The sequence below is a fragment of the Felis catus genome, chromosome A2 (genome assembly GCF_018350175.1).
Source record: "Felis catus isolate Fca126 chromosome A2, F.catus_Fca126_mat1.0, whole genome shotgun sequence".
NCBI lineage: Eukaryota > Metazoa > Chordata > Mammalia > Carnivora > Felidae > Felis > Felis catus.
Window position 1 is genome coordinate 18,011,147 of NC_058369.1, and position 14,587 is coordinate 18,025,733.

Below are 14,587 nucleotides of genomic sequence, written 5' to 3' on the forward strand. Positions count from 1 at the left end.
AGCACCCCCCCCCTTTTTTTTAAGTTTATTTATTTATTTTGAGAGAGAGAGAGAGAGAAAGCAAACACAAGCAGGGGAGGGGCAGAGAGAGGGAGAGAGAGAGAATCCCAAGCAGGCTCTGCACTGTCAGCACAGAACCCAACACAGGGCTTGAACTCATGAACTGTGAGATCATGACATGAGCCAAAAACAAGAGTCCGATGCTTAACCAACTGAGCCACCCAGGCGCCCACCTTTAGCCATTTTTTTAAGGTAGGCCTGCTGGTGACAAAGTCTTAGTTTCCTTCTACCCAAGGATATCTTCCTTCCTGAAGAATATTCTTGCTAGGTACAGCATTCTGAGTTGACAGTTCTCTTTTTTCAGCACTTGAAAAATGCTCTGCCACTCCCTTCTGGCCTTTGTGGCTAGGAAATCTGGTATCATTCAAATTGTTGTTCCCTTATAGTTAATGAATTTTTTCTCTCTTTCAAAATTTTTTCTGTCTAGGGGCGCCTGGGTGGCTCAGTTGGTTGAGCATCTGGGTCATGATCTCATGGTTCGTGAGTTCAAGTCCTGCATCAGGCTCTCTGCTGTCAACACAGAGCCCACTTCAGATGGTCTATCTCCCTCCCTCTCCACCCCTCCCAATCTCTCTCTCTTTCTCAAAAATAAATAAAGATTAAGAAATTTTTTTTGTCTAGTTTTCTGAAGTTTGATTAAGTTGTGTCTTGGCATAGATTTCTTTGGGTTTATACAGTTTGGAATTCACTCATTTTCTTGAATTTGCAGGTTTATTATCTTTCACCAAATTTGGGAAGTTTTCAATTATTATTTCGTTGAATAATTTTTTAGTTCCATACTCTTTCTTTTCTCCTTCAGGGATTGTATTAATTCAAACATTGTATCTTTTGTTACTGTCCCACACACTCTGTTCATTTCATTTAAGTCTATTTTCTTTCTGTTGTCCAGACTGGGTGATTTCTATTTTCCTATCTTCAAGTTCATGGATACTTTCCTCCCCCATATTCATTCTGTTATTGAGCCCATCCAGTGAGTTTTTATTTTGGTTAATGTATTTTCTAGTTCTAAAGTTTCCCTTTTGGATTCTCTTTCTATCTTCTATTTCTCCACTGAGACATTTTATTTTTTTAAGTTTATTTATTTACTTAGAGAGAGAGAGAGAGAGAGAGAGAGAGAGAGGAAGGGAAAGAGAGAAGGACAGAGAGAAAATCCCAAGCAGGCTCTGAGCTGTCATTGTAGATGCAGGGCTCAAACCCACGAACTGCGAGATCATGACCTGAGCCAAAATCAAGAGTTGGATGCTTAAGCAAATGAGCCACCCAGGCACCCTGACACCTTCTAATTTTTTCTGTTTTTTTTTCAAGTGTGTTCATAATTGCTTGTTGATAGCTTATATAATTGGTTATATGACAACTGCTTTAAAATTATCATCAGCTAATTCCAATATTTTTGTCATCTTGGTGTTGGCATCTGTTGATTGCCTTTTCTCATTCAGGTTGAGAATTTCCTTGTTCTTTGCATAACAAGTGATTTTCTATTATATCCTGGACATTTGGTGTACTATGCTGTGAAGCTATGTATCTGATTTAATCTTATTTTGCAGCACTGTTTAGGTACAGTGTGCATGTACATGTGGGAGTGAATGTTCATCTCCCCTCTGGGTCCCATTGACACACCCTGGCAGGGAAAGTGGAGTGCCAACTAGTGACACCACATATCACCTCATTTTGCCTCTCTGCTGATGGGTAAGCCTGTAAGTTCAGCTTGCTGCTGGCCCCAGTGACACTGTGGAGAGGTAGAAGCAGTTTTTCCAAATACCGGTATTTGGTATTTGGCTGGAGCAGGGTGGTATTATCTGTTCTGCTAGGCTGCTCTTTTCCTGCTCCTTTAGCTAAAGCGATCAGGCTTTTCTTGGGGTTGTTTTTGTATATACTTGTTGGTGGATCTAGGTTGAAGGCTTTTCCACAACGCCACCTGGGATATATATGGGAAGCAATAAAGAAAACCCAAGAAACTCACTCTCTTGTTCTTAAATCCCACGATCTCTAGCCATTCTACCTTCTTTCCATCTTCCAGGGTCTTCCTAAGTTTGTTTGTTATATGATATCTGGACTTTTTTTAGTTTTAAGAGAGAAGACTACTGAGGAATGGGACTATTCCACCTTGGCCTGGACCAGTACTTGGCTTGGACATCAATGCATTTTAAAACTCAGTTTATTTTCCCCCATTACTTATTGATCTATGATTTACCCTTGGATTTTTCAATCACTGGGCCCCCGAGTGTGTGATCTCTTCTGAAGCTGTTGTATCTTTCATCTCTCAGAACATTCTTTTTTTTTTTTTTTAAACATGTATTGACCTTTGAGAGACAGAGATAGAGCACGAGAGGGGGAGGGGCAGAGAGAGAAGGAGACGAAGAATCCAAAGCAAGCTCCAGGCTCTAGGCTGTCAGCACAGAGCCCAATATGGGGCTTAAACCCACGAACCGTGTGATCCAAAGTCAGACACTCAACTGACCAAGCCACCCAGACACTCCTCTCAGAACATCCTTAGTTCTACATCAGTATATCACAGAAAGGTGTTCTATTATGTCTTTAATAGGTGATTTCATTTGAGAACTATGTTGATAATGCTATGGTATACATTTAATTCTGCTTGTAAAGTAAACGTAAGCAAATTATCACAGATGTCAATACCTTAAAAGTGATATTTAAAATTTGGAATTTGTACAAGAGGGTAATTATTATGTTTAAGGAGGTAGTGAGTTATGGGGTGCCTGGTTGGCTCAGTTCGTTGAGCTTCTGACTCTTGATTTCGGCTCAGATCACGACCTCACGGTTCGTGAGATTGAGCCCTGCGTGGGTCTCTGCACTGACAGTGCAGAGCCTGCTTGGGATTCTCTCTCTCTCTGCCCCTCTCCCACTTGCTTGTGCATGCTCTCTCTCTCTCTCAAAATAAATAAACAGACATTCAAAAAAAAAAGAAGGAAGTGAGTTATAGGTTTTGAAGGCTTCATGATGCTGAAGGAAGCAAGGTGGACTATGGACAATACAGGACGGGGATCATAGTAGGGCTGTGCCGTAGACATTCTAGGAGAGTTCTCTTTCCCAGAATATGGCAGCCAGACTTTCTAGTCACCTAAACCTATTGGATATTGCATAGACCAATGCACAAGTGGGTGGCGGGCCATAGAGAAAAGTGACTCCTAGAGATGGAAAACACTGTTGGCAGAGCTTTCCATGACAATTCTTTTTCTAGGCTGCCTCTTGTATAGAGAGTTATCCCTCTCCTCGCTCTCTTTCTAATAAAAACATGAACAGAAAGTGTAATAAGAGCTGACATGACTGCAAGGTCATAAGACTGTCTTTTCCCTGTAATCTGCAGTAAATGGTTTGTTGACAAATCACTTTGGAGAAATGGAAAAACACATTGGTGCAAGACCTTTCATAATGTCTTTTAGAGAACTGGCTATAAAATATAGTGTGAACCAACAGCCCAAGGACAGAAAACCAGAAGTAAGGGGAATCAATACTGTGCCATACAAGAGGAATCACTTCTCTAACTCACCAGTCCCCAAAGGGAGCCTTCTGAAGTGGCAACGATGGTAGCAGCTCTCGGGGTGTTGTACATCAGAGCAAGTTCTCCAAAACTGCCACGGTTGTCATACTGACCAACTGAGCGAGTTTGATTATCTTTTGTTACTAAAATATCATAGGTTCCCCTGGAAGCATAACAAGAAATAATTTCATTTATTACTTCTAATAATAAACTTAAGAACCTGGCAGGTGGCACATGAATAGAAGGTACAAACGATTAAGACAGGAGATTTCCAACAGATTTTTACTAGTATACAGAAATACAAAAGAGTTTTGCATCTTGACTTTGTATTCTGTGACCTTGATAAACTCACTTATCAGTTCTAGTAGCTTTTTTGTAGCATTCTAGTAGCCTTTTTGTAGCTTGGGATTTTCTAGGGAGGATCATGATATCAGCAAACAAAGACAGCTTTACTTTTCCTTTTCCAATCTATATGCCCTCCCTTCCTCCCTCTTTTTCTCCTTTTTCATTGTCTTATTGCATTGGCTAGAACCTACAGTACAATACTGAATAGAAATAAGAGCAGATATCCCTGTCTTGTTCTTGATCTTAAGGGGAACACAGTCGATCTTTCACCATTAACAATGATGTTGGCTATAGGCTTTAAAATAAATTCCTTTAATCTGACTGATGAAAAACCACATCTATTCCTAGTTTGCTGAGAGTTTTTATCATGAAAACGTGTTGCATTTTGTCAAATGCTTTTGCTGAAGGGATTAAAATGATTATATGGGATTCCTTTTGTAGTTTGTTGAAAACCAGGATATAGAATTGATTAAAATAAAGAAACCAAGGGGCGCCTGGGTGGTGCAGTCGGTTAAGCGTCCGACTTCAGCCAGGTCACGATCTCGTGGTCTGTGAGTTCGAGCCCCGCGTCGGGCTCTGGGCTGATGGCTCAGAGCCTGGAGCCTGTTTCCGATTCTGTGTCTCCCTCTCTCTCTGCCCCTCCCCGGTTCATGCTCTGTCTCTGTCCCAAAAATAAATAAACGTTGAAAAAAAAAATTAAAAAATAAAGAAACCAAAAGGTACAATTTTCTATCTATTGACTACTAATGACTGCTAGAGAATAATACTCAGAACTGACAAACATTTAGACAAACAGGTGCTCTCAATACATCACTGAGGCAAACTTACACATATCAATGTTTCTGCAAGAGAACTAACAACATATAGCAAATTCCTTAAAGAGACCCTTTTACCTGGTGATAACCATTTCTAGGCATTCTATAGGAGATAATCTGAAGAGGGTGGTTCCTGTCAGGTCTGAGGGGGGGTCAGAAGGAGCTGCCGAGATGGTATTAACAGCTCAAGAGCTTATGACACACTAAGGCCAGCAGATCAAATCCATATATTTCATGTCTCCCAATATGTCTTATACATGGAACAGAGCCAGAAGGGGCCAGGGACATGAAGGGTGAGGCAGTGTATTCATGTGTAAAATTAGGCTGGGACTGAAAGATCCAAGTGACAATATAGCAAAATGGCTTTTTTTTTTTTTTTAAATATGTGTTGACTTTAAAAAAAAAATTTTTTTAACATTTATTTTTGAGACAGAGAGAGATAGAGCATGAACAGGGGAGGGTCAGAGAGAGGGAGACACAGAATCTGAAACAGGCTCCAGGCTCTGAGCTGTCAGCACAGAGCCCGACGCGGGGCTCAAACTCACGGACCGCGAGATCATGACCTGAGCCGAAGTCAGCCGCTCAACCGACCGAGCCACCCAGGCGCCCCGCAAAATGGCTTCTTTATGAAATCAATTCACTTGAACACTGGCAAATAACATGTTTATAGAGAACATCTTGCTTAATTGTAAAAGAGACTTTTTAATGTTGATAATGGCAACCCAAATATGGGTTGTACTGAGGACTAAGGACAGCAGTAGATAGAGGGGGCAGGCTGTGGACAAGAGGCACAAACTTTGAGAAGCTTGTACACCTGGTCCTAACTCCTCTCTGGGATGAACAAAAAAGCATAGGGTAAAGCACTTGCCCTGAATCATGAATCTTAATAACTGTAGCCACACGACTGCAAAGCTCCATCTCCTACCGTTCTATGACATAAAAGTTGTCTCCATCATCTCCTTGGTCAATGACATGCTCATCAACTTTGACTGTCCTTTCAAACATGGCATCAAGGACTTGAGAAAGTTGTTCCTGCAGGGGATACACACAAAGAGAAAATATGGCTTTTACATTTGCTAGGGGAAAAAATGACTATGCTCATCTCAGTTTGTGACTACACAGTGGAAGTACACATATCAGACTGCTCCCATATTCAAGCAAAAACCTAAAAGCTGTCTGAAACAAATGTTTTTCCTGTGACCATTCAGCTTTGTATCTCCATGAACACAGCACAGTTGCCAAGTTTTCTGAGGCAGTACTGCTTTGAAAAAACATTTCATAATTTATGCAAAAATAGGTATATAAATCATTGGTGTCCATTCTCCCAGCCATGCCCACATGACCGTCAGGTGCCTTGATAGCTCTACTATGTCATCTGTAAAGCCATGTGATGCCATCTTCCTGTAGGTGTTGATCTTAACAGGATCATCAAATCTAAAGGGCTGAGATGGACTTAGAAATTACCTCACAGAGCAGCACAAGTGCTCTGACTAGCCACACACATCACTTAACCTCTCCAAGCCTCAGTTAATCCATGTTTTAAAAAGGGTTTAATAGTTTCTAGCTCACTGATTTTTATGACTAAAAAAGAAAAACCTAAAGGAACTATTTATCGCACAACAGGTACTCCAAAATTGACATCTGTTCTTGGACAGCTATTATTGCTTCAATCATTTATATACAACACGTACAATTGCTTACTCACCAGTAACTATAACCAGAAGGTAACTATACTGATAAGTATAATGACAACAAAACACGGCTATTAAATTCCAACAAAACAGCGGTCTCAGTCTAGGGGCAGCATCCCTTTGTCAGGGAGGGAGATCAGTGACTGTCAGTGGGCACTAAAGAATATCAGTTTCAGCTCAAAGAAAGACTTTATCTTTGGAGGAATGTAGACTGAAGACCTGACAAGGAAAAATTGTACGGCTGCAGAATTCCGTGTCATTTAGTGTTCTGTCAGTGTGACTGTGCTGCCTAAAATAACTGAGTATCACTAAAAGCATGTCTTTAGTTCCACGGTCCCATGTGTGTTGAATACTGTAAAAGCTGACAAATACTAAAAAGGAAGTGCTATTCCTGTACATTCCACATTCACGTGGAATGTGAGCCCAGTGTTGCCAGAAGTCTCATGTTTAAATACAGGTAACAATTCAAATTTTCATGTATAATATGGACCAAACACACCTAGCTGTAACTGGCCTGTGGGCTGTCCACTGGCAGCCTCTCAGTTTGAGTAACTTTACTCTGGCCTGGACTCTTCAAAAACATCAGTGTCATGACAATAAGGTATAAGGGGAGAATTCTAGGTTAGAGATGACTAAAATGACACCAGGGCAACCAAAAGCAACATGTGATTCAGGATTGAAAAATAAAACAAAAAAGCTATAGAAAATTTTACTGGGAAAATCAGAATATGGCCTGGATGTTAAATAACAATACTGAACCAATGGTAATAGTGGTACTGTGCTAATGCAGGAAAATATCCTTGTTCTTAGAAAATACATCTTATAAAGTATTTAGTGGCTAAGAGTCAAGACGTCTTAAATATATTCATAAATAGCGCTGAACAAAAAAAAGCAGCTCATATGTATTTATGTGTGTGTACATATACAAAAGCAAGAAATGTGGCAAAATGTTAACAACTGGGGAAGGGTACGTGAGTGTTCATGGAGCTATTCTTTTGACTTTCCTGTAAATTTAAAAATTTCAAACAAGAAATTTGGAAAATAATATTTTTTTAATGTTTATTTATTTTGGGGAGGGAGAGAGAGGGAGGGAGGGAGGGGAAAGAACAAGCCAGGCAGGGGCAGAGAGAGAGGGCGACGGAGAATCCCAAGCAGACTCTGCTGTCAGCACAGAGCCCAACATGGGGCTCAAACTCATAAACTGTGAGATCATGACCCAAGCCAAAATCAAGAGTCAGATGCTTAACTGACTGAGCCACCCAGGTGCCCCAGGAAATAAATTTTTATTTTATTTATTTATTTTTATTTTTATTTTTTAAAGAATGCTTTATATCCGATACGGGGCTTGGACTCACGACCCTGAGATCAAGAGTCGCATGCTCTATTGACTGAGCCAGCCAGGAGCCCCAGGAAATAAATTTTTAAAAACTGAAATAAGGGTGCCTGGGTGGCTCAATTGTTTAAGTGTCCAACTCTTGATTTCAGCTCAGGTCATGATCTCATAGTTTGTGAGACTGAGCCCCACATGGGGCTCTGTGCTGTCAGCTAGGGGTTCTCTCCTTCCTCTCTCTGCCCCTACCACTCTTCCGAAATAAATAAATAAACTTTAAAAAAAAAAAAAACAACTGGGCGCCTGGGTGGCGCAGTCGGTTAAGCGTCCGACTTCAGCCAGGTCACGATCTCGCGGTCCGTGAGTTCGAGCCCCGCATCAGGCTCTGGGCTGATGGCTCAGAGCCTGGAACCTGTTTCCAATTCTGTGTCTCCCTCTCTCTCTGCCCCTCCCCTGTTCATGCTCTGTCTCTCTCTGTCCCAAAAATAAATAAAAAAACGTTGAAAAAAAATTTAAAAAAAAAACTGAAACAAATATACTCACCACAATGGCTATAATTTTGAAAGATAGACAGTAACAAGTGTTGGTAAGAATATGGAATAATCGGGAATCTCCTATATTGCTGAAGGAATACACAATGGTACAACCACTTTGAAAAAGTTATGGCAGGTTTTTATAAAATCAAACATACCTACCCTATGACTCAGCAATTTTTCCCTCGGGTATTTTACTGAAGAGAAATGGGGGGGAAAAACATTCAAAAAAAGACTTCTACAAAACATCCATAGCATTATTCTTAAGAGCTAACAACAAGAAAGAGACTTAAAAACAAAACAAAACAACAACAAAAGAGACTAGGTATCCATCAACAGAAAAATGGATAAGCAAACTAGTATTTTCATATAGTGGAATACTACTTAGCAACAAACAAGGAATGAACTAACATCACCAGCAATAACACACACTGATATCAGGGACCCCTTGATACTATGTTCAGGGAAGAACACAATATAATTTCTGTTGCAGGCTGGCTAAGAATGTGTGTACCTACTCTAGTCATGAGGAAACATCAGAGAAATCCAAATTTGAGGTACATTCTATAAAATAACAAACCAGTAGTCTTCAAAGTGTTCAGATCATGAAAGACCAGAAAGGACTGAAAACCATGGCAGACTGAAGAGAAGTTAAGAACTAAATGCAATGTGATTTTCTGGATTGGATCCTTAACCAGAAAAAACCAAATTGGTGAAATCTGAATAAGGTTTCTAGTTTAATGAACAGTATTGTAAGAATGTTAATTTCCTGGTTTTGATAGTTGTCCTATGGGGATGTAAGATGTTAATACTGGGGGAATCTGGATGAAAGGTATATGGAAATCTGTACTATCTTTGCAACTTTTTTGTCAGTCTAAAACTAGTTCAAAATAAAAGGTGAAAAAGGAAAAGGAATGAACTATTGATCTATGCAACACGAATGAACCTTTAAAACTGAGTGAAAGAAGTCTCATACACAAGAGTGCATACTGTAGGATTCCATTCATATGAAATCCTATGAGAGACAAAATTAATTTACTGTAGAATAAACCAAAATAGTAGTTGCCTCTGAAAGGAAGGGGCAAGAATTGATCATGAGGGGGCATGAGGGAATCTTTTGGGGTGGTAGCCATCTTCCATAACTTGTTAGGGAGTTTGGGTTACCTAAGTGTACAACATTTATCAAACTTCAGAGAATGTACATAAAACTCATGCTTTAAAAAAAATTTTTTTTTATGTTTATTTATTTTTGAGAGAGAGACAGCAGGTGAGTAGGGGAGGGCAGAGAGAGAGGGAGACACAGAATCTGAAGCAGGCTCCAGGCTCTGAGCTGTCAGCACAGAGCCCAACACGGGGCTCCAACTCACAAACCATGAGATCATGACCTGAGCCGAAGACAGATGCTTAACCCACTGAGCCACCTAGGCACCCCAAAATTCATGCACTTTAAAAAAAATTTTTATCTTTATTTATTTTTGAGAGAGAGAGAGAGAGAGAGAGAGAGAGAGAGAGAGAGAAAGAAAGAAAGAAAGAGTGTGAGGGGGAAGGGGCAGAGAGAGAGGGAGACACAGAATCCAAAGAAGGCTCCAGGCTCCAAGCTGTCAGCACAAAGCCTGACATGGGGCTCAAACCCACGAGATCATGACCTGAGCTGAAGTCAGAAGCCCAACCAACTGAGCCACCCAGGCGCCCCAAAACTCATGCATTTTTAAAAAAATGTTGTATTTGAAAGCGAGAGAGCGTGCACATGTGCTCGTACATGGTATCAGGGGAAGGACAGAAAGAGAGGGAGAGATAGAACCCCTAGCAGGCTTTGTGCTGTCAGCGCAGAGCCTCACACAGGGCTCAATCCCATGAACTGTGAGATCATGACCTGAGTCAAAATCAAGAGTTGGACGCTCAACCTACCAAGCCACCAGGGGCCCCAAAACTTAAGGATTTCATTGTATGCAAACTGTATATAAAAAACTTACAAACAAATATTGAACTCTAGTTCATGCCAAAGTGTTTAAAGGAAGGTATAATGATATCTGCAACTTACTATGAAATTAACCCAAAAAAGTAAGATGGGTTAATGCAGGGGCCAGCAACAGCTGCCTGTTTTTGTAAATAATGTGTGTGTGTGTGTGTTTTTAATTCATTTATTTATTTTGAGAGAGAGAGAGAGCACAAGCTGAGGAGGGGCAGAGAGAGGCAGGGAGAGAGAGAGAATTCCAAGCAGGCTCTGCACTGTCAGCACAGAGCCCAACATGGGGCTCAAACTCACAAACTGCAAGATCATGACCTGAGCTGAAGTCGGATACTTAATGGACTGAATCACCCAGGTGACTGTTTTTGTGAATATTGTTTTATTGGAACACAGCCACATCCTTTCATTTATGTATTGTCTATGGCTGCTTTCCTGCTATAATAACAGAGTTGAGTAGCTATGACAGACATATTTACTACCTAGTTCTTTAAGAAAAAGTTTACTGACCCCTTTGCTGAAAGATGGGTATATGGTATACAATGCAGCAAGCATAGTAAAATGTTAGTTAGAATCAAAGCAGTAGATAAATGTGTGTTCCATAAAAGTCTTTCAACTTGTATTTGAATATTTTCATGACAAAAATGCCAGAAAAATATAACTAAATCTGAAATTTTCGTTACCATTTTCAACATTAAAATGGTAAAATAAAATGGTATAATGGTATTCTTCAACACTAAGAAAACTCTGAATATTAGACTGACACAGCAACTTCCCTTAGAACATTAAAAGGGATTTTGTTCAGTAGATAAAGAAGCAAGTCCTCTTTCCCTTGATACAGATGGATCTTCTAGGGAAAATAAGTGACACAGACCAGTATTTCTCACAACCAGCCTTTCCTTGAGGTCATGGGCCTTGTTTTATTCCGCCTGAGACTAATAAAGCTCTTGCTCTCTATCTCCATCAAGGGAGGGAAGACAGGTTCAAGCATAGGTCCTACGCCAGAGCCCTGAGGACACACACCACTCCCCACGCCTGAGTTCTTTGCTGAGAAGTAATCACAAGAGGTGCCCCACATTCAAGGTCTGAGAAGAAGTCACACACTTCCAGTGGGTTAACTGCTACCAGAGAAGAGAACTCCATACTAGCAACTTTGGATAAATTACTCTGCAGCATAAATTCAGACCCTCCAAATGCTTTCAGCCAGGGTCATATAAACCTGAGCATTTCCTTTCAACATGGCCAAAGAGCATGGTCCTTGAAGGATACTGTCTTTGAGGAAGTACCAAAGCAATTCAGAGAAATACTAGAAGTCATCTGAAAAGCTCATTATGATGAGTTATGGAAGTCAACACAATGCAAACATTGCAAGGAGGATGAATCTAAAGTTTTATACCTCATATGGCTGAGGCTAAGATTACAAAAACTTTTTTTTTTTAAGTAGGTTTCACACCTAGCACAAAACTTACAACCCTGAGGTCAAGACCCAACCTGAGATCAAGCGTCAGATGCCTAACTGATTGAGCCACCCAAGCACCCCCACAGAAAAACTGTTTAAATGACAAATAGGAGAAAAGCCAAAACACAAAAATATTTTTAAAAACCAATGTTACCTGATCAAGATTTTTGAAAAGGAGAATATCTTTGCAAGCTTCCTGAAGTCTGCATCTCTGTTGATCAGTTTTAGGATGAATCACCTGCCAATCCAAATAAAACCAGGGAAATATTTTTATTCCAATTTAAAATCTGACTTTATTCACACATCAGTACATTTCTTTCTCCTAAGTGGGAAAAATTAAGAGCACATTTACTGTAACTTTAATTCTATACAAATACCAAGCGGGGCCCTGATCATGGAGGGGCAATGTGATGGGGCTGAAGAGCACTCACCCTGGAGCCACTCACTGACTGTTTAACTGGCAGCAAGTCAGTTACCCCCCGGGAGCCTCAGTGTCCTCATCTGTAAAGCAGAGGGCTATAGACTTGTTCATTCAACAAATATTAAGCATCTACTGGGTGCCAGGCACTGTTCCACCTCTGGGGACACAGCCAACACACAGATAAAAACACCAGCTCTCATCCAATAAATATGTAAAACATGTTAGAGAGTGACAGGAGAAAAATAAGAGAGCTAAGGAGAAAAACAAGGTAGAGAAGGGTGATAAAAAGTGTGTGTGTGGAGGGGGCAGATAAGGCCTCACTGAGAAGGTAACATCTGTGTAAAGATCTCAAGGAAATGAGGACAAGTTCAGGGAGTGAGCCATGTGGACATCTCTGTGGGAAGAGCACTGCAAGCAGAGGAACAGTAAATGAAAACAAGGCCTTGTGGCAGGTAAAGAGCATGTTTGAGAAATAACCAGGAGACGGGTGTGACTGATGCAGAGCGAGGGGGAAAGATCAGGAAGAGACCAAGTTGGGGGGCTGGGTGAGAGTGATGCCCAAATCACAGAGGGCATTATAGGTCACAGAACTAGAACTTTTCCCTAGCCAAATGGAGGCAATTTGAAGCTTCTGACTGAGAGGTGAAAGAGATCTGACTCATGTTTTTAAAGGTTCATACCGGCTACTGACTGCAGAACAGCCTTGAGGGAAGAGTGGAAGCCAGGAAACTAGTGCAATTATTCCAGTGCCAAGATGGCAGTGGTTAGGACCAAGGTGGTAACCATGGAGGTGTTGAGAAGTAGTGGAATTCTGGATACATTTTGAAGCCTGAGCCCATTGGATTTTCTGAAAAACTGAATGTAGGTATGAAAAAATAAGAGATGCTGAGGGTGACCCTCAAGTTTTGGGCCTGAGCCCTCTTGGGAGGATGGAGCTGCCATAAATTGAGCTGGGGGAAGACTGTGGGTGGAGAAAAATGTTTAAATGGAAATGATCAGGAGCTCACCTTAAGTCTGAGTTGCCTACTGAAATCTACAAATAAACAATGGCTATAAATGCTGCAGTTCAAACATCAACAATTTAGTAGTGGTGGTGGTGTTATCTACTAAATCAGTGTTGTTGGAAGGATTAAACAAGTTCATACATGCAGTATTTAAAACAGTACCTGGCATTTAGTAGGTGCTCAAAAACTTTTATCATTATTACTGATAGTCAATAAATGTTTATTTAACTAAAAAGAAATAATCAGTGCCTAGTATAGCTGTCATAATTCAGAGACCTAAATCCTGTCTTCACCCTAAAAAAAACTATGTTGCTTAATCTGACAAGAAATAACAAAATGTCAAAAGTATTAAGTATTTTAAATTTGTGATATTAAAATGTTAGTAAAAAAAAACTGTTTTAACTTTTAAAAGTCATCAAAAATTTTTACAATAACCAGAATAAATTTTTTCAAAATCTACATACCTATTATAGTCATACAATGGGAATAGCGTTTTATTATTAGAATACTGCAGAAATCTTTCATGGACTGCTCATTTTAAGGTACACTTGAAAGATCATTAAAGCTTGTTTTATAACATCAATCTTTGAAAAATGGTGGTTCATATTTGCTTTTATAAAAATAATTTTGTAATTATGTAAAAGTTTAAAAATCTGAGTTTTTAAGAAAAGACCAAAAGTGTACCGTAGTCCTGCCATAACCACTGTTAACATTTGGGATATATCCTTCCAGAGATAATTCTTTGTATTAATAAGTACAAAGATGGATAGATGGATAGATAAATAAATATATATGTGTGTGTATACATATGTATTTTAAAGTTTACTTACTTTTTTTAGTAATCTCTACACCCAACACGGGGCTCAAACTCACAACCCTGACATCAAGAGTTGCATTCTCTTCTGACTGAACCAACCAAGGGCCCCAGATAAATATATTTTTTAAGTTATTTTTTTATTTTAGAAAATATACCTCATATAAACAACATTCCATGCCATTAAACTTGGTCCTGTACCATCATTTCCAATGGCTGAAGAATCTCTTGATTTGAGTACCATAATTTAGCCCCTCGTAATCCTCTAGTTTGGATTATTTAAATTGTTTCCATTTTTTACTATTACAACACCTCAATGATCCCTGTTTGTACATCCTCAGGAAGGATCTCAGGAAGGATCCAGTTGTTTGTTAAGTATGAGTTCTCCTTCAGGTAACTGCTGAGTCAGTTGGCTTGACTATAGTTAAGGCTCTGACAGCTACAGCTAGGCACCCCTTCTTACCACAACCCCAACTACTCTTGTTTTCATTCTTCTTAATATTTTTCAATCTGGTAAATAAAAAAAATAGCATCTTGTTGAGATTTTAATTTGTACTTATTTTAATTATCAGTATGATTAGATTTGGCATATAGAGGAGGAGAAGAGTGAGTGGGGAATAAAACAATTCTACCTAATACCTTTGCATTAG

At 39.8% G+C, this 14,587-nt stretch overlaps 1 protein-coding gene across 1 annotated transcript in view; it reads right to left on the bottom strand.

Moving 5' to 3' along the window:
* Positions 1-14,587, bottom strand: part of PRKAR2A (protein kinase cAMP-dependent type II regulatory subunit alpha) — a 113,093-nt gene that overhangs the window by 26,252 nt on the left and 72,254 nt on the right. Inside the window, exons 4-6 of the mRNA XM_011291413.4 lie at positions 11,853-11,936; positions 5,645-5,751; positions 3,569-3,722 (exon numbers count right to left, since the gene is read on the bottom strand). Coding sequence (XP_011289715.1) covers positions 3,569-3,722; positions 5,645-5,751; positions 11,853-11,936 — 345 coding nt within the window. The remainder of the gene's footprint in view (positions 1-3,568; positions 3,723-5,644; positions 5,752-11,852; positions 11,937-14,587) is intronic.